Raw genomic sequence first — 18,326 nt, forward strand, 5'->3', positions numbered from 1 at the left:
GACCCCCATCGCACAATGACGTTGCCACGGCGACGAGGCCATGACTCTAGCATTGGTCTGGGTCTCGGGCCCCTGGTGCTGCCGGTGTGGATGCCAGTGTGGGAATACCAGAACTGTCCCCCCCCCCTTCCCCCCATCCCCGCTCTGTTCTCTCTTAACACACACACACACACACACACACACACACACACACACACACACACACACACACACACACACACACACACAAACAGAGCTGAGAAGGCAGCAGTTTGACCAGATTTACCCACAATGCTTCTTCTCTCAGAGGACAAAATTTCAAGCAGCTTCTTTGAGGAAAGAGATTCTGGTTTGCTTTTCCGGATGGCAGGAAAGAGGAAAGCAGCAGCAGAAAGGCAGCAGACTTTAGACACCTCTGTTGGTAGTTGGTATTGAACCTATTATCAGAAGTTGCTTCAAGATGCTTTAAACTCTTGTAATTGTATTGTTTTTGTTTGATTTGGTTTTGGCATCTGATTGTGCACCTGTGATGCCCTTTAAGTTCTCCAAAGACAAGTTCTGGTTGGAACCGCCATCGGAGAAACTGAGGAAGCAGCTGGAGGACGAGCTGAAACTGAGCGGCACCAACCTGAAGAGCCACGCCTGGTACCACGGACGTATCCCCTGGGAGGTCTGCCTCTAACACACACACACACACACACACACACACACACACACACACACACACACACACACACACACACACACACACACACACACACACACACACAATACGTTTGTGACTGAGGAGGACATTGTCCCCAAATGGGAAGTGAGTCCTTGTAGTGACCAGAATTACATTATTTCCATTTAGGTAATTTATCATCTGAAGAGTTGCTACATTGTTTTGTGCTAAAAAGGGGATCTCCAAAATGAAACAGGATGTGAGGACTTATCCTTCAAACTGAGTTTCACATTAAAATAGCACAGCTGAATTATATTTTAGAGTGGATTTTTCCTTTAAAGGAGGGATCTAGTAGTATTATGGCAGTAAACAGCCATGATTTAGATGAATAGATAAGTATCTGAATAAATACATTATTACAGGTGCAATTGTTAGATTGAGTCCAGATGCAGCAGGAATCATCTAATTACCCTTTAATCATCCTGAGATATCTGATTGATTGGCTTTTTGTCTGAGAATCTCAGGTATTAGAAGGGTGGACTGAATATTAGATATCCTCACTTCACCCGCCTTTCCTTTCTGGATGAAACCTTTCATAAACTGGAAAGCAAATAGTTTGAGTCAGAATTACAAACAGATACATTTAGATTTATGTCAGCCTCCTCCCAATTTTGACTAATTTAATTGGAAAAAAAAAGGTCATGTTTCTGTCAGAGGGGTAGCTTTTGATGACTTGACAGAGACCTAACCCAAAGTTCCTCACCCAAACCTCAATGAGAATAATCGAACATTGCTTTACCTACATAAATAACTTGCATTAAAAGCTAAACTAAAAGAGATCACGTAGTAATTTGGACAACCAAGAAGCATTAAAATTAGAGATCAACCGATATGGATTTTTCAGGGCCGATACCGATACCGATTATTAATAAGCAAGTGAAACCGATAGCCGATATTCAGAACCGATATTCATTTGCAGCAAAAATTTAAATTTTGGTGTCAAAATTAAGAGTAACACACCTGGGATTAGAATAAATACAGTATACTGTTTGTTTGTTTTGTGTACACTGAAAAAAAGACCATAACTTTTTGTAAAATAACACAAACACAAAATCTTCATTGAAATGCCTTTAAGTTTAATTACTTTTAAAACAAAAAGTGCAGGGGCCTTCCAGCAGCATTTCTGCTTTCACTCACTCAAATGAATAAATAAAATCCCTGAATTTTTGAAACATCAACAAAATAAACTGAACTGAACTGTTCTGAAATTTGGGTCTGAGTTAGTACTCCCAGTTCAGTAGCAGGAGTCATGCCAGCGCCACAGTTTTCATATCTTCCAGCTTGGAAAAGCGTTTCATTACACACGTGAGTTGTAGACGCGACGGTAAATTTATTGATTGAAAATAAAACACACTGAGAATAATCTCCTCGATGTGTGCTCTCTGCCTCACTCGTATCCCTGGACTTTACGAGTGACGTGCAAAAAGACGATCATTTAACACCAGCAGTTACGTTGCTGCACCATAGTGTAGTGAGAGCACGAGTGCTGAGGGAGAGGCGACTGTAAACAAACAAAGACACGTTAACGTGTAGTACTGTTCAACTTATTGGCTAGAATCACCTCCGGTGTTGTTTATTGATAAACCAGGAGCCACCCCATGGGCCGAGACACGTTGTGTCACACGTTGTACCGTCGAAGTAACGGTACCCGAAAGGGCCTATATTATTATTGTGCGTCTGGCCACAGCTATAAAGCAGTTGCAGCAGGTATAATGTAGCGGTGGGTCATCATGAAATATGCCTTGTTGATGTTGTGAACAGTTTCATCTCCAGAGCCAAACAGCAGAAGCTTATACTTGCTATAGTCTAACTACTGGTATGTCGTTATGTTTTTTTTTTTTTTATTAAGTAAGGAGCTTCAGGTCATGTTCACTTGGTTACATCTTTTTTTTTTTTTTTTTCCTCGTATGCTTGATGTGATTAGACAAGTAGGTCGGTGAAATGTCAACTCTGGGCTGGACTGACTCTGTCGCCTTATCTCTGCTGGATCACCAGAGCAGTCGTCTACTTCTCCTTATCTGTGGCGCTGCATGTAGAGGCTTCAGTGTTGATTGGCTGTCACTGACTCACTTGTGCCATGTAGCCAATCAGTGAGGGCTGTGGGCGGGACATTGTTACACAGCCAAGAGTGGTGACTTCAAGCGGAGAGACGGCTGCATCGGAGCCAAAGGAGCGCGTTTTAAAATACATTAATTAATTTTATCGGTTATTGGTGGAAAAAAAGGCTGATGCCGATGATCGAAAAAATGCCAAATATCGGCCGATATTATCGGCCGGGCCGATATATCGATAGTGGATAGTGGCAGATAATTGGTCGATCCCTAATTAAAATGTCTCCTCAGGTGTCGGAGAGCCTGGTGGTGATCCAAGGCGACTTCCTCATCAGAGACTCTCAGTCCAGTCAGGGCGACTTTGTCCTCACCAGCCACTGGGAGAAGAAGACACTTCACTTCCTTATCAGGAAGACAGTGGTTCAGTGCGGTGAGACGTACACTCGGGTCAAATACAGCCTGGAGGATGAAGCCTTTGACTCTTTGCCAGCTCTTGTTCACTTCTACGTGGGGAGCAGAGCAGCTCTGACCCGGTGGAGTGGAGCTCAGATTCACCGGCCGGTGAACAGGACGCTGCCTCTCAGCTACCTGGAGACGGCCTTCTGCACTGCCGCTCCTCAGCCCTCTGCGGCAGGACAGCGGGCTGACGGCGTGAGCGGAGAGGAGAGGGTCTGTCCGAGGAGGTGAAACATACAACACAGAGGATGTTTCAGAAATTGTTTCAGTAGTTTTGTGTTATTCAGAGGAGTACAAACTATGAGAAGAAGCTAACATAGCATCTCACAGGGGGCTTCTAATGACTGATACATGATATTTGCTTGATATTTTATCTTTAGAGATGATGTTACCTTTAAGTTGTATTTCTCCTTGACCATATTTTTACTGAAAATGTCAAGGGATGCCTTTAATGATCATGCTCACCAGTCTGATGATTATTTTATAAGTACTTGATGAAATGTTTAGTTAATAAAATGTCAGAAACATCCAGAATATACAATGTAAAATTTTACAAAGCAGAGAAAAGCAGCAAATCCAAAACTCTGAGGATATTGGAAACAGTTATTTTTCAATGAGATTCAAAATGAGATGCTGTTTCCTGCATGTGATATCCATCTGCCATCTCTCTCTCTCTGTGTCTCCATGCAGTCCTTCCTCTCTCCACCACAGGGAGGCAGATGTAAACACAGAGCAGGACGACCGGCCTCTGCTGACGGGTGGAGAATCCTCACTCCTGACTCCATACAACAGCAGTGAGTGTAATACCACACAAAACTCTTTCTCCTTCGTGAAGCTATGTCAGCAAATAAAACATAGATTTAATGTTAATGATAAAGATCTGCTCACACCACATACTACTTCCATAAATATTTGTTACAGGTCAAAGTAGTTTATTGTAGTTACCGTCAGCTCTCAAATAGCAATTATATATCTATATCTATATCTATATCTATATCTATATCTATATCTATATCTATATCTATATCTCTCTCTTTCTCTCTCTGTCTTCATATATATATGTGTGTGTGTGTGTGTGTGTGTGTGTGTGTGAACAAAACTAAACAGAATAATTTTGTATCATATAATTGTGAAACTACTTACTGTGATGTAAAACAGTAAGTGTGTGAAATAAACAGAAACATCAAACACAGTGGTCATTTCCTACAAGTCCTTTTGTATTACAATAACCCAAAACTAGTTTAATGCTATGCGTAATGTAAGAGGATAGCAATAAGCTGCTGAGCTTTGGTGGCTCTCCTTAATGATACCACCTGCTTGTTTTCTTTTGTAATGCAGAAAATACAACTTTGAGAGTGAAAATTACAAGAGATTGTAAGATGTTTGGTACAGAACTGGACAAAGATGACAACTTGAGTCACTGAATGGTTAAACTAAGCATGAATTTTATTCATTTAATGAAATATTTGTTTCAATACCTCTCAAAAATTAAGAAAGAACTACAGTAAGAAAAATGCTAATTACAGACTGAAAGACCTCTATTATATATTTTATTATGTTTAAACAATATATTTTATGTGTATACATGGACAAGTTCTCAGATGCACAGATGTCTTAAATTTTGGGCCCTTTGAGGTGAAGGGTTTTGTGTGGATAAGGGACAGTAACTGTTTATATCTCAACTTCTGCTTTTCTAAACTCGGCGTCTCAAATGGTAAGACTTTGGATTAAGGAATAACTTAAATGCTTTTTCTTCTCTTTCCAGCTCCACAGTCTAGAAGTCCTAGCATTAGGCGGGCATCCAGTGTGGCTCCATCCCCCTCCCTCTCCAGGCACTTGGATACTTCCCGACCCCTGCCCTCTCCTAACAGCACCCTCCACAGACAGTGTGAAGACGGACCCCAACCTCATCTGAACCAGGACTTCCCATCCTCTGATGCAGGTGGAAGCTGCTACACGGAGCTATACTTGGGCCCTCAAAGCTACGTTGAGAGGCTGCGGGCAGAGGAAGGGCCAATGGGCATTGATCCGCTGAGGGTGGAGGATGGGAAGGTGTACTTCTCCCCGGTGGTGGAGACAGTTTCTTCTTTCAAGCCGAGTAGGTACCAGTCACCACTGATGCCCAAGGAGAATAAGCCTTTGGAGGTGGGCATCCTGCGGAGGGTGAAGGAGCTGCTGGCCGAGGTTGACCCCAGGACAGCAGCCAAACACATCACCAAGGCTGACTGCATGGTACTGTTTACAGCTGATGTCATCAATATTTCCAGATTAACAGCGACTGAAATATTTACAATGTGGAATTATCACCAAACTCAACTCGACTTTGATTTTATGGCCTGCAATACTACTGCTATGATGAAGTCTAACCACTCGCTGCTTTTCATGTCATGTCCAGATGCAACATGCAGCTGTTTTCTGGGAAAAAGCTCTGATAAACCTTCTGTACACTAGCTACTCAGCACCAAACACCAGACAGACAGTTACAGACTAGTTAGTGCAGAAACTGGAACATCTAGCAGCTAAAGAGTCAGATGTTTTTCTCAGAAGTTACTAGAGTTCAAATTAGAGTGAATATTTGTCCTGCATTCATCAGGTCGACACAAGCACAACATTAAATTAATGCTAATGTTGGTGTTTGCTTACCCACCAGCCTTTACAACTTAACGCTAAGGTTGCGTTTTAAGGCACATTTTGATTTATAATCTGTGTACAGGAACTTGTTGTAAAGCAACGCCTAGTCCACATGCACACAACATTTTTAAGAGGCATAAGTCATAACACGAGGTGCTCTGACATGAGAAAACCATGGAAGTGGACAATGTCAGAATATCTCAGGATGCATTTTCTTTCTCATACAATTGCAGCTAACTAAAGAAATAAAGTACAAATGTGAAATTGAATATATCACACACATATGATGCTGCCAGACACTGTGCATTAAATCACCCACCAAATATAAACAGACACTGCCAGGAGTTGGCCTGTAATCATGAGCCTGTGTTTCCCAGGTGGCCAGGATCCTGGAGGTGACTCCAGAGGTGCAAAGGATGATGGGAGTTAGTTCTGGGATGGAGCTGCTCACGTTGCCGCATGGCCAACAGTTGAGACTGGACCTGCTGGAGAGGTGAGTAAAGATTCAGAAATGCTTGAAACTTCCACCTCTCAAATGTGAAGACAACCACATCCAACCAGCAGTTTGGTCCAGCAGTCACCACATAATCATTCAATGGTGTGACAGAGTGTTTCTTTATTGTCTCAAAAGACATATATCATGGTATTTTTTGTTTTTTACAGTGATTGTATTTCACCACAGTACTATAAAAATAAAGGGATACTCCATTCAAAACATGATTCTACTGTTACGTTTCAGCAGGATTTGGACTCAATAGTAGACACGCAGACAAGGAGAAAGGTTAAATTAGGAATTTATTGAATGAACAGAACTGAGCAAAAGGAAAAAAGACACAGGAGATCAGGCATGAGTGATTGACACAAGAGAACAAAAACCTAAGAATCACTCACAAGTAGCACTGATAAACAGCCAACTATAGCACTAAGCAGCAAAAACAATCTGAATGAGTCCTCTGCAGTCCACAGTCTTTATACTATGCTGATTGTGATGAGTCCCAGCTGTGCTGGAGCTCCCAACACACCTGGAGAACCACACCCAGACTCTGCCCACAAAGGACACACAGCAAACAAAGAAGCACTGGTATTGCAGTATGAAGTGTGGAAATCGTGTTCACGCTGGCTATGTGAGACAACACAAAAAGCAATGTGAAAAAACTGTTTCTCACATCCAGCATACTACTGTGGTTATTTTGTTGGCTTCAAATTAGGCTTAATGAGGCTTACACATTCTGAGTTTGAAGTAGGTATCGATCCATTCTTGAGTTTCAGTTTTGAAGTGATTCCTCCTTTATATTGCCCATCAAAACAGTCAGAAGAAAAGAGATTAGCATATACTTACCATGGTGTGGGTGAATACTTGATTCTGATTGGCTGCAGGGTGTCTGTTAAAAAGTGTTGTAGGACACCTATAAAAAAGTTCCGGTCAAATAGCCTGATTGTTCTAAATTATTGCGCTGGCTCAAATGCTAGTTGGTAACCATGGCAACAGAAACTTCTCTCTCACTTCCCTCCACTGATTAGGCCTAATATAACAGCTGCGGCCGACCGAGCTGCACGTTCTGTGGCCAGAGCTGGTTACCTTGGCAACGTGTCACAACGAGAGATATTAAATAGTCCACTCAGCCGCTTCTTGTTAAAAAACTTACGATTTTAACGTTAAAAAACAACATTAACGTATTAATAATTGATTTAATATTTCTTTCTTTCTTAAGTGACCATGGTATAAGCGGGATAATGCCCTTCGAGGTGTCCATTATCAGAAATGAATGGACTTCGCGGAAGCAACCGTCCAACGCGACACCTCAGCGTCGTCCATTCATTTCTGATAATGGACACCTCAAAGGGCATTATCCCTTACATATAGCCTAAGTATACAGTCCAGTTGTCATTCCCATAAAGTCAATCCACTGGGTCTCCACTTCCTCAGACTTTTGTGTTGGTTCTTGCAGCCATAAACAGAGAAATTGGCGTGCGTTGCTCGCAATGTTACCTTCTACATCTTCATGTTACTGGAGTCAGTGTTATAATTAGGAAAATAGTAGTTACTGGATGTAACTCCAGTTCTAAGAGTATGCCCATAGCCCTCTACCTGCATGTTATGGCTGCCACAGTGATGTGCATCATTTTAAATATGCTAAAACTTCATGGTAATGACACATCGATGAAGGTGATGAAACTGGTATATCGTATACTTCTTACAAACACCTTATTATTATTGTTATTATTGTTCATGAATCTTGAGTGATGCTCAGAACTTGCTCAGAATTCCTGTTTACATGCTGATTTAGGCTTACAAGCATAAATGTGTTCATTTTAACAAAATAACATACGAAATTTAATTTACACTTGATATTTAAGTGTAAATCCATTCAGTCAGTTCTAAATGTGTTAAAGTAGAGCTTAGAATAATGAAAAATTACAGATGTTGAGCCAAAGTCTGACTGTACAGCTGAGACTAACAAGCTGAGTCTAAGATTAAAATCTCAGACACAAACAGACCTCTCCTCTGGTGCCACCCTAAGGACACACTTTACATTTTGTGCCTACTCTTACTACGTAAAAATGATACAATTGTGATAAGAGCTACAATCAGTTCCCATCTCCCACCCTCCTGCAGGTTCCACACCATGGCAACCATGTTGGCCGTGGATGTGTTGGGCTGCACAGGGACGACTGAGGAGAGGGCCGGCCTGCTGCATAAAATCATCCAAATTGCTGCTGAGCTCAAGAGCACAATGGGCAACATGTTTGGCTTTGCAGCTGTCATGAGAGCCTTAGAGCTGCCACAGGTAAACGTGCCTCACACACAATGAATATTTCCTTTTAAGGCAGTTATAGTGGAGACAGGCAAGAAACATGGGGAGACAGAGACCAGCACTCCCTTGCTGAAATTGAACTAGGCTGTAGATGAAAGCTTAACACATTATGTGACATCAAGGTTGAGATAAAAATTATTATTATTGCCTTAATCAACACTAATCTGCGATAAAACCTGCAGTATAACCCCTTAGCCTGTACTTAAAAATGAGCACCGTCATACATTATTAAAACTGCTCCATGAGTCCATTATTTTGTGTAGCGCCCTTAGTCTTACTCGATGTTACACCAATGCTAATGACAGCAACGTTAACTCTAGGCTTGGAAAGCTGGATACCTTTAATTACTAACTTCTCACTCAATCCTTCTCAATCCTAACTTCTCACTTAGGAGATGGTGGATGTAAAGTTGAACAGTGACAATTTTATTGCCTCAAAACAATTATTTAACAATGTTAGAACAATATATGAAATTGAAATACAACAACAAAACCCTTTCAAAATAATAAACAAATTAAAATGGCGAATGAAAGTGTCCCTTCTTTTGGGTAAAAGCAGAGTTCAGTTCCTCGTGAAATTCTCTTTTGAGAAAAGGAAATCAGTTACCTTCAACTTGTGTGTGCACACTGCTTATATGACTACCTAGGTAGGTTTTTATAGTGTGTTGTGTCTTATCTGTATCTGAATGGATGGAATAATCGATGGTCTGAAGTTTGCTGAGGCGGAACCCACAGCTGGCCACACCGTGTGTCCGGTCTGTCCACAGTCAGCTCTCTGGTTCTGGCTCGCCACTGAACTCTCCAGGGTTCAGGATCAGATTAATCAATTCCTAATCCACAAAACAAAAAAAAACAATACAAAACAAAACAAATAAAAAAACAAAACAATCTAAACACACAGTATAGAATATATACTTTACTATCTCCTATTACTATTTTTCTGTTTAGCAAATGACCTCAAATTACTTTCATCACTCAACATATCTATCCATATAAAATAAACTACACAGCTTCAATCATTGTGAAATGAACTGACATATATCACAATAAAAGTATTTTAGTGCAAACAAAATAATTCATCATGAATTCACAATCTGTATTTTAATGACACATTAAAATCACGTACCTTTAAAAGACACTATTTATATTTTTATCTAAAAACTAACAAGAATGAATTAGTATTTATTTTTCTAGCACCCAAATTTAATAGGCAATGCTAGCGTTAGCATAATGGCTAGCGCCATGCGCGATTAGTATTAGCTTGCGGCTAACATCATTAACTAACTTTTTCCTCATCGTTTTGAACATTTAACAGTGATACAGTCTGTACCAGAGTGGTATCAAAAGCTCTATGATTATGATTGGTTTAGAGAAAATATCAGTAAACAACAGTATGGTGTAATAAGTAGGGTTGCCACCCATCCCGTAAAATACGGAATCGTCCTCGAATTGACAATTAAATGTTGCGTCCTGTATTGAACCAATACGCGACGCAATTTGTTCCGTATTTTCATAAATACACATGTCTGTCACACACAAATCACCACTAAATCTAACTATAATGAACAAAATAAAACACAGGAAATATTAAGGCCAGCAAAATTGTCGTGGCGGGATCTACGCAGGACCCCGGTCGTGTGTCTGTGCCTCGCTGCCTGCGTGTGTTGCTGTCACGGTTGCCTAGAGACAGACACCACACACCGGCGCTGCTCACAACACCCACGCCTTTTAAAAATGTCCACTACACCTGATACTCCACCACATCCTCAAAAGCGAAAACGCTTGCAAAAGTACAGACGTGAGTGGGAAGAGGCACATCCTTGGCTGGACAGCATCAGTGGAGATGATTACTATAAGACTATTGTGGTTTGATTGATTGTTTAGGATGTTGAGTTTTTAAAGTGGAATGAATGATCATTTATTCAATATACAGCAGTATTAGCCAATATAAATGGCCATTTAAAGAACAAGTCATACTAATGGATTAACAGTTAATGAATAAATACTGCTAAGAGAAAACGTGTATTTTTTAAATATACATTTCCTAGACTAAAAATGTTTGTAGAGCTTTCTGTGTAATCTATGTCAAAATGTTTATTTTTTTGAGGAATACAGTGTTCAGTGATCATTGCATAAATTTTTTTATTAGTGTGGTTTAACTGTTTGGATGACCTCATCTGACCTATCTCATTAACTAGGTTAATTGATTGTGCAATAACTAAGTTGTGTGCATATGACACTTTGTTATATTTTTTCCTCATTGTATGTTAAATAGGGATGCATGTAATTATGGCTTTATGTAGCCTAATTAACAGCACTTTATATGCAACAATGTTGCACAATAAAGAATGTGTTCACTGGTAATAAAGCATTTCAAGCTTTAAGTATGACTAATTGCTTTCTTGATCACCCCTGTACTAAACACAGTGGCACAAAATAAAACATACCACTGCTGCGGGCGCCCCACCCCACGGGAGTCGGGTCGTGGTGGCCATGGCCCCGAGGAGCTGTGGTGGGCATCCCTTATTTTCATTTCTGAAAGGTGGCAACCCTAGTAATAAGCAACCAGCTAATAATAACAATCAACATGGAGATCTACCCTCTTAGCAACAATGGCTACGCTTACCGAAGTTCTCAGTGAGAGTTCTCAGTTCAGTTAGACACACAGGACTTTGTCAACAAACAAGCAACTTATTAACACACGATATTTGAGGCTCAAAGATTTGAGGGGATCTTTGCTCAGTGCGCCTTGGGACAATGTCAACGATGAAAAGAGAGAACAAGCCGAGGGACAGGCACTAAGTTGTCTTCACAGTGAAGTACAGAGCAGGTGCGCCACCCTCTGGCGGGCATGGAGCTACACCTCTAAACTACATACATGGGTTTAGTAACCATATTTTTTATGTGGGCTACACCTGCATTACCTTTGACTGGTGATATAAAACTACAAAAATTGCTGACCACTGAGGCAATCTGTGACCTGTGTTCTTTGTGTAAAATTAGTAGGATGACCTAACAGATTAGATTGTGTCATAGGTGCAGTATTTTTTGTCATTCATTTTATTTATTTCAGATCAACCAATGTGAGGGACAAGATACAACAGACTGGTAACACAATGTGGGGCACACCCCTCAAATCTGCAGGGGCCGGGCAGAGGGTGTTCATATTACACACAGCATGCCAGCCCAAGTGGAAAACTAATAATGATATATTAAATACAATATTGGCAAAGTTGTGAATTTATGTCAAATAATGGCTATGACTATGCCACCCCTGGCCACCACTGTGGCCCCATCTCTGCATCTGGACACCAATACAGTCTGGTTTTAATGGGGATGTTTTTCTGTCTCTCAGGTGTCCCGTCTGGAGCAGACCTGGACAGCCTTAAGGCAGCGACACACAGAGGGCGCTATTCTCTATGAAAAAACTCTGAGGCCGTTCATGAAGAGTCTGAATGACGGGAGAGGTACGGGTCTTCTGACGCTCCACACCACATGTTTCGAGCCCTGAAAAACACCCAGAACTTTGTTATATATACTGACTCCTGATGGTCCATTTGTGGAGCACACCTTCCTCTATACAGAACACACTGATTCTGTCTGTCTGTCCTACAGAAAGCTGTCCATTGTCCAACACCACCGTCCCCCACATCCTACCCCTCCTGTCTCTGCTGGAGAAGAATGTGGCGGTGGGTGAAGGCACAGAGCCGTGGGAGACAGTGGAAGTTGGGGTGGACGTGGTCATGTTCCACCTGGGGGCGGCAAGGACCATTGCTCAGCTGGGGGGCATCTACTGCTCCAACGCTGAGAGCCGACTCCACGGTAAGAGAGCGGACAGAGCAGAAAAAATTGTGTGGCGTTGGTTGTCGTTGTCAGCAGGGCAATATAAATGCATTTTTTAATAACTGGATTCAAATAGTAGCTTAATTAAAGACATTAAATAGTTTGCAGTACTCTAGTACTGCTCTACAACTTTCCTTGCACCCCACTTTACATAGTTTGAGAGATGAGTTAAGGTTTTTCACAACAAAAAAAAACAAGAAGTCAGTTTGTAAAAGGTACTGCAATATTACCTCTAAATCACTAGTAATCCATGAGAGATTTGTTTGGTTTGTGCATTGTATCGAAGTACCAACTAATTTGCTGCTCTTGAACAGAAATCCAGTCTTGGTTTTCTCCAGGTAAGAATGCAGATGCGCTTCAAACTCAGTTAGGCAAGAGTATTTTGAAGCTGTTTCTGCCATTGCTTGCTCTTGTGTGCATGTATGATAAATTCACAAATGTATGGCTACCAATTAGACACGGCCACCAAGAATGAACGGGCTGAAAGCAACATATCATGTCTCATTTTTCTACACACAACAACATGTGCACTCATCTCATAATTTTACACACTGGTACAGCAGCTTTAACTCAACTACCATGGCTGAGGTGCTCTGTCATCACTTCACTCATCACATAGATGGTTAAAAGACAACATAATTAAATACAAACAATAATTCAGCTGCACAAACTGGTGTCTTGGAAGAGTCATCCAAGGTGTCAACCACCATGTTTTGAAACAGGGCTTCACTTTCATTTCACCCACTTAATTCACATAGACCTTCCCAGATGCCCATCATTGTGCCGTGATATAGAGGAGACTGGTGCCCTTTTTCTCTGTTCTTTTTCTGAATCAATATTTGAAGAACAATATTTTTAAAAATGGGGTCAAAGGAAAAAAACAGTTGGAACTAAATTATTGTGAGCAAATTGTTAAGTCTTCTGTTGATACACTGATGCAATGTTGCAGGTTTCCAGGAGCAGGTGGAGGTCCTGGAGCTCTTTCTGACTGACTTCCAGATGAGGCTGCTGTGGGGGAGCAGGGGAGCTGAGGAGAGCCAGGCTCTGCGATATGATAAGTTTGACCAGGTGCTGACCGCCTTGTCCAACAAACTGGAGCCACCCGTCAGACTTCGCTGACCCCAGACCTGTTTTTAATACCTTTCCTTTTCCAGGATGAGCTCCCTGTCAAGTTCTCATCCCTACATGGGACAGTCTGTTGAACACTGAGCTGCTCCTTCTAGCAGCTGGAGTTCTGATAGCCTTCGAGTTGCCCTTGAGCAAGGCATTAAAAGGGACAACATGATGTTTGAATCAGGGAGGCTCCATGATCACAAATGCACTTCATAAACATTTAGACTCTAGACATCTAAACTGGACTCAAACAGTTTGGTGAAACTCACCTTTCACCTGGTTCTCTGGAGCTGGTTAAGATTCAGATTCTTGTTCAAAAGCACATCAGCAGGATGAATGTCAGCTTCTAATTTGTTATTAAACAAAATTTCTAATCCCAGTATTTTCAGTGGCTTTGACGCTGAACCCAATTGATGGAACTCAAGGCAGAGTGCAACGTTAATCATACAACTTTATTTTAAAGTCTGAGTTGTGGCCGGATGACAGAGGTACTGGAAGTATGAGGCAGTGCTGCATCCTGGAGGACAAAGAATATGAACCAAGAGGCTGCAAAATATACTGTCTCATGACTTGGGATGTAACGATACCAAAAACTCACAGTACGATAATACCTCAAATATTAAGGCCACGATACGATATTTTTTGCAATGTTAAAGTAATTTTAAGGAAAAGAAATGTTAAGGAAATTACTTGAAAAAATCCAATTATTAATAAATTACTGTATACAGCATTGTTTTTTCATCTAAAATGTATTTTTCACTTAAAGTGCTTCTGCTCTCCTTCTTTGTTAAAATAAAGTAAAAGGAGCCTGCCATGACCGAAGCATGAGCAAAAAACCGGCAGAAATTGTCTTTGCCAGTGAATGATTGAACCAGGTACAATTTCAAAAGAGAGACAATGCAGCAGTCACTAGCAGTACCGTTAGAAAATAATTAAAAAGCTGTTCCCGGGTGATCACATCCAGGATCAGTTTGTGCACTGGCAGGTTTATCAGTCTCTGTTTGTTGGTGAGTTCAGCTGTGGCAGTTGAACTGCAGTGAAACAACACTGCTACATGCCTCACTCGACCAAGTAGACGACTGGCATGGCTTACGTTCAAATCCACTTGTGAAGCGAGGTTTAGAGTGTGTGGAAAACAATTAATGTCAAGCTCCCACTTCAAAACAGCAGATTTCAAAACCTCAGCTATGTTGAGCCCAGTGTGTGATTGGAAAGGAGTTTGTGATTTGGTGGTTATAACATGAGCTGGGTCTTTGATAAAGCTGAGTGGCTCGTGAAGTCTGCCCATCTGTCGTTATTGAGATGCACTCTGCTTCTTTGAGGCTCTGCCTCACTTTAGCTTTTGTCTCTTGGTGCAGAGCTGCTACCACTGTGTGACTAAAGTGTGGCTTTGATGAACTTGTGTACTTTGGCTCAAGTACACAATTTCTGAAATCCATTGTAGTTGACCCCAGAAAAGTCTTTATTCACTGATGCATTGAGTTATTTCTTCTGCTCTCGGGCTGTTATGTGGAAACGGGGCTCTAAATTCTTCTTTCAGGCTCCTTTGGCCCGTCTGAAGCTTTGTTGTTGTTGTGATTTGAGCTTTTCAGGGTGGCAATGTGCCAAATGGCCTCTCATGCGTGATGGGTTTCCTGTAGTGCAGTTGACTGTCATCTGGCAGTATTTGCAAGTTGTTTTCTGTTTGTCAGGTTCCTTTTCGCCATTGTCAGTTCTTGAAATGGGAAAACTGAAATGTCATGACATATCAGCTCTAAATGTCGCTGGAGCATCCTCAATATCGGCATGTTCATCCGTCTGGTTGGGTTCACAGGGCTTGGCTTGCATGTAAAGAGTGAGGGGAGTCTATCTTCTTGACAACTGTGATTTTGCCCTCTGCTGCTCAAACAAAAACAATTGCATTTTTTGACAAGGAGAGGTAGTAAATAAATATGTAACGGCACAGTAGATAGCACCACTGTCCCTCGACGGCATCAAACCATAGTTTTATCTTGATTTTACAAAATTCGATATATCATTACATCCCTACTCATGACATTTACCATCCTCATCAGACTCTCATTTCCCACTATCTATTTTCTTAATTGAGGACTTGCACCACTTTAATGTTTCAGTGTGCCAATGCCAGAGTCAGAAATCAACTTTATTCTGCCTGCATCTTTTATTAACATGTTTAAGTTTCTTACCAGAGGACTTCATCTGTCCCACAATGAACCAAAATGTGAATGGAAGATATCATTGTAAATATGCAGCGCTGCACTGGGTTCTGTTGTGGTACCGTCGGTTTGTTCTGCAGAAAAAAACCCTTTTCCGTTCCAGGAAGCTTGAGATCGGTTTTCATGAAATTTCGTATTAAGATGAAGCTGTGCCTCAGTCTGTTGAATGTATAGAAATGTGTTTATGTCTCCTTGAGGGCTGGACCTTCCCTAAATCTACAACTGTATGAACTGTATGTCATATTGTACAACCCACTAACAGAATAACATTGTATCCACAGTTCCATATTTTGTCCTGTTTTTATCTCCACATGTTAATAATTAGGATGTTCTAATATTAAGCGACTATTTAATGAGATTACAGGTGCTGTAATCAGTGCTGGGGTCAGTTCACCTTCAGTTCAGTGCTTTTGTTTGTTAATTTTTTTAAACTTCCCTTCCCTCTTTCATAGGGATGGGAATCACGAACCGGTTCTTTTGGAGAACCGGCTCCCTGTAGCTCAATTCCTTGGAATCGTTTGCCTGCCTGGTTAACGATTCTGCTTATCGATTCCGCCCATCTTGCACATGCGCGATAACGTCACGCACGCTACATTGTTTTGGTTTAAAACATAGCCGATACGACGTTGAGGCAGAAACACGCCAAAGTATGGCTATATTTCACGCGAAAAGTTTCCATTTCTTCAAAGGGGGGAAATACCTCCAACAAGCTAAAACATTTGTCCACATAGCATGCAATTCATTTGCAGGAATGTCACGTGTTTGATACACTACTTAGCAACGCTTGTGAATCTAGCGGCAGAGCAAACACCAGGGCGTCATCTGTTATAAGTGCCGAAGGTAATGTTGAACTCTGTTGTGTTACAGTTAGCGTCATTTCACTGTGTAAACTGCTTTCGCCATATGAATCATCTCCATGTCCTTCCATTAAATTTAGATGACGATGACTGCCAGAGTCAGGCTGGCTCAGAGACTGCAGCGGGCACCGGCAGGTCTCGCGCACCTCTAACCACTCCTTTCACTGAGGCAGGGCAGAGTAAAATGACCGAGATGAGGATAAAGGAATGTCACAGAGCGGTCACTAGATTTGTGGTGAAATGTTTGCACCATTTTGTCACTGTAGATGCCCCTGAATTTCGGTAGGTTCATTCGTTGCATTTTATCTGGCATATCTGTTCAAATGAAAATCAGAAATTTGAGTTCTGTCAGAGTTGCATGTTGTTATTTTAACCAGTGTAGTTCTGCTTCATTCATTCCTACTCTGAGAAGTAGCTCACCTGCTTTTTAGGTTTGTTCTGAAGTTACGTCACACATCATTTGTGCATACTGTATATGTTATATTTTCTGTGCAGAGATGAAAATATAAAAGACAGTTAACGCAAACAAACCCATTTGTACTCTTTTATTTCCTCACCCAATGAGAATCGATAAGAGAATTGATAAGAAATTGGATCGATAAGCAAAATCGATAATGGAATCGGAATCGTTAAATTCTAATTAATTCCCATCCCTACTCTTTCGTGTTCTTTCCTTTTCAAAATAAAAACTGCATGGTTCTCCACATTATCACACATCCTTTATCTCTCATTATCACTATGTGAATAAAGTGAATGACCTGACCTCATCCACACAAATACAGCCCACAGGTACAGAACATTTCTATTACTTTACACAGTATTAATGCTGAATATTTTTCAGAAATTTGAAATGTAAATAAACATGTTTACCTCACTTGTTTATTGAGATGAAACAGTCTGTGTCTGCCACACACATGCCTGAAGCTCATTTCTCAGTCTCCACTAAAGCTAACTCATGCTGCACATTGAGAAAAAAACATACAGATTTCTCACAAATTTGAAGAAATTTGAGTTGTTTTCATGTTCTTCTTGGTGTTATGAAATTTGAGGTCACAAACTGACATGTTTTGGGGCAAGATGATGTGAAGTATATCATAACAACCTTACCTAAAAGTACACAAATACAGCAGTAAAGTGATAATCTGGCTCCCAGAGCTACTACATTAAGCTGTCAGTATGATAGAGTATGTGCTAATGAAGACAGCGCAAATGTGAGCTGACTGAACATGCAAGAATCATGATTAATGTAGATGACAAAATACAAGTTGTATTACTATAGTGTGTGCAATGACATTAAAAAAAAAAATTAGATAACTATACAAAGATTATGATTTGGGTTTTTTTGGTCATTTTCTCTATAAATACTGAGGCTACTTGCACCATGGCTCCTTATTACATCATTCCCACATTAACAGCACCCTCTGCTGTATTATTGATGTGGTAATACCACATACCTGCAACATCCAGGATTTCAATTGGAGAACTTTGCTGCATGTCATACGTCTCTCTCCATGTTTCTTGCCTCTTTACCCTGTCGGCTCTCAAATAACATTTATATATATATTTTTTTTAAAAACTAAACAGAATAATATTGTAGCATATAATTGTGAGACAGTCTACTGTAATGTAAAAGAGTAAGCG

General features: G+C 40.8%; 1 protein-coding gene across 2 annotated transcripts in view; it reads left to right on the top strand.

The window, feature by feature from the left end:
* sh2d3cb (SH2 domain containing 3Cb) overlaps positions 1-17,664 on the top strand; it is a 30,980-nt gene extending 13,316 nt beyond the window's left edge. For both annotated transcript variants that reach the window (XM_070963801.1, XM_070963802.1), the window contains 9 exons: positions 521-649; positions 3,046-3,437; positions 3,901-4,004; positions 4,976-5,442; positions 6,219-6,334; positions 8,459-8,630; positions 12,012-12,123; positions 12,272-12,478; positions 13,449-17,664. In XM_070963801.1, coding sequence (XP_070819902.1) covers positions 521-649; positions 3,046-3,437; positions 3,901-4,004; positions 4,976-5,442; positions 6,219-6,334; positions 8,459-8,630; positions 12,012-12,123; positions 12,272-12,478; positions 13,449-13,618 — 1,869 coding nt within the window. In that variant the 3' untranslated portion in view covers positions 13,619-17,664. The remainder of the gene's footprint in view (positions 1-520; positions 650-3,045; positions 3,438-3,900; positions 4,005-4,975; positions 5,443-6,218; positions 6,335-8,458; positions 8,631-12,011; positions 12,124-12,271; positions 12,479-13,448) is intronic.
* The last annotated feature ends 662 nt before the right edge of the window (positions 17,665-18,326 follow it).

The sequence above is a fragment of the Chaetodon trifascialis genome, chromosome 6 (genome assembly GCF_039877785.1).
Source record: "Chaetodon trifascialis isolate fChaTrf1 chromosome 6, fChaTrf1.hap1, whole genome shotgun sequence".
Lineage (NCBI taxonomy): Eukaryota > Metazoa > Chordata > Actinopteri > Chaetodontiformes > Chaetodontidae > Chaetodon > Chaetodon trifascialis.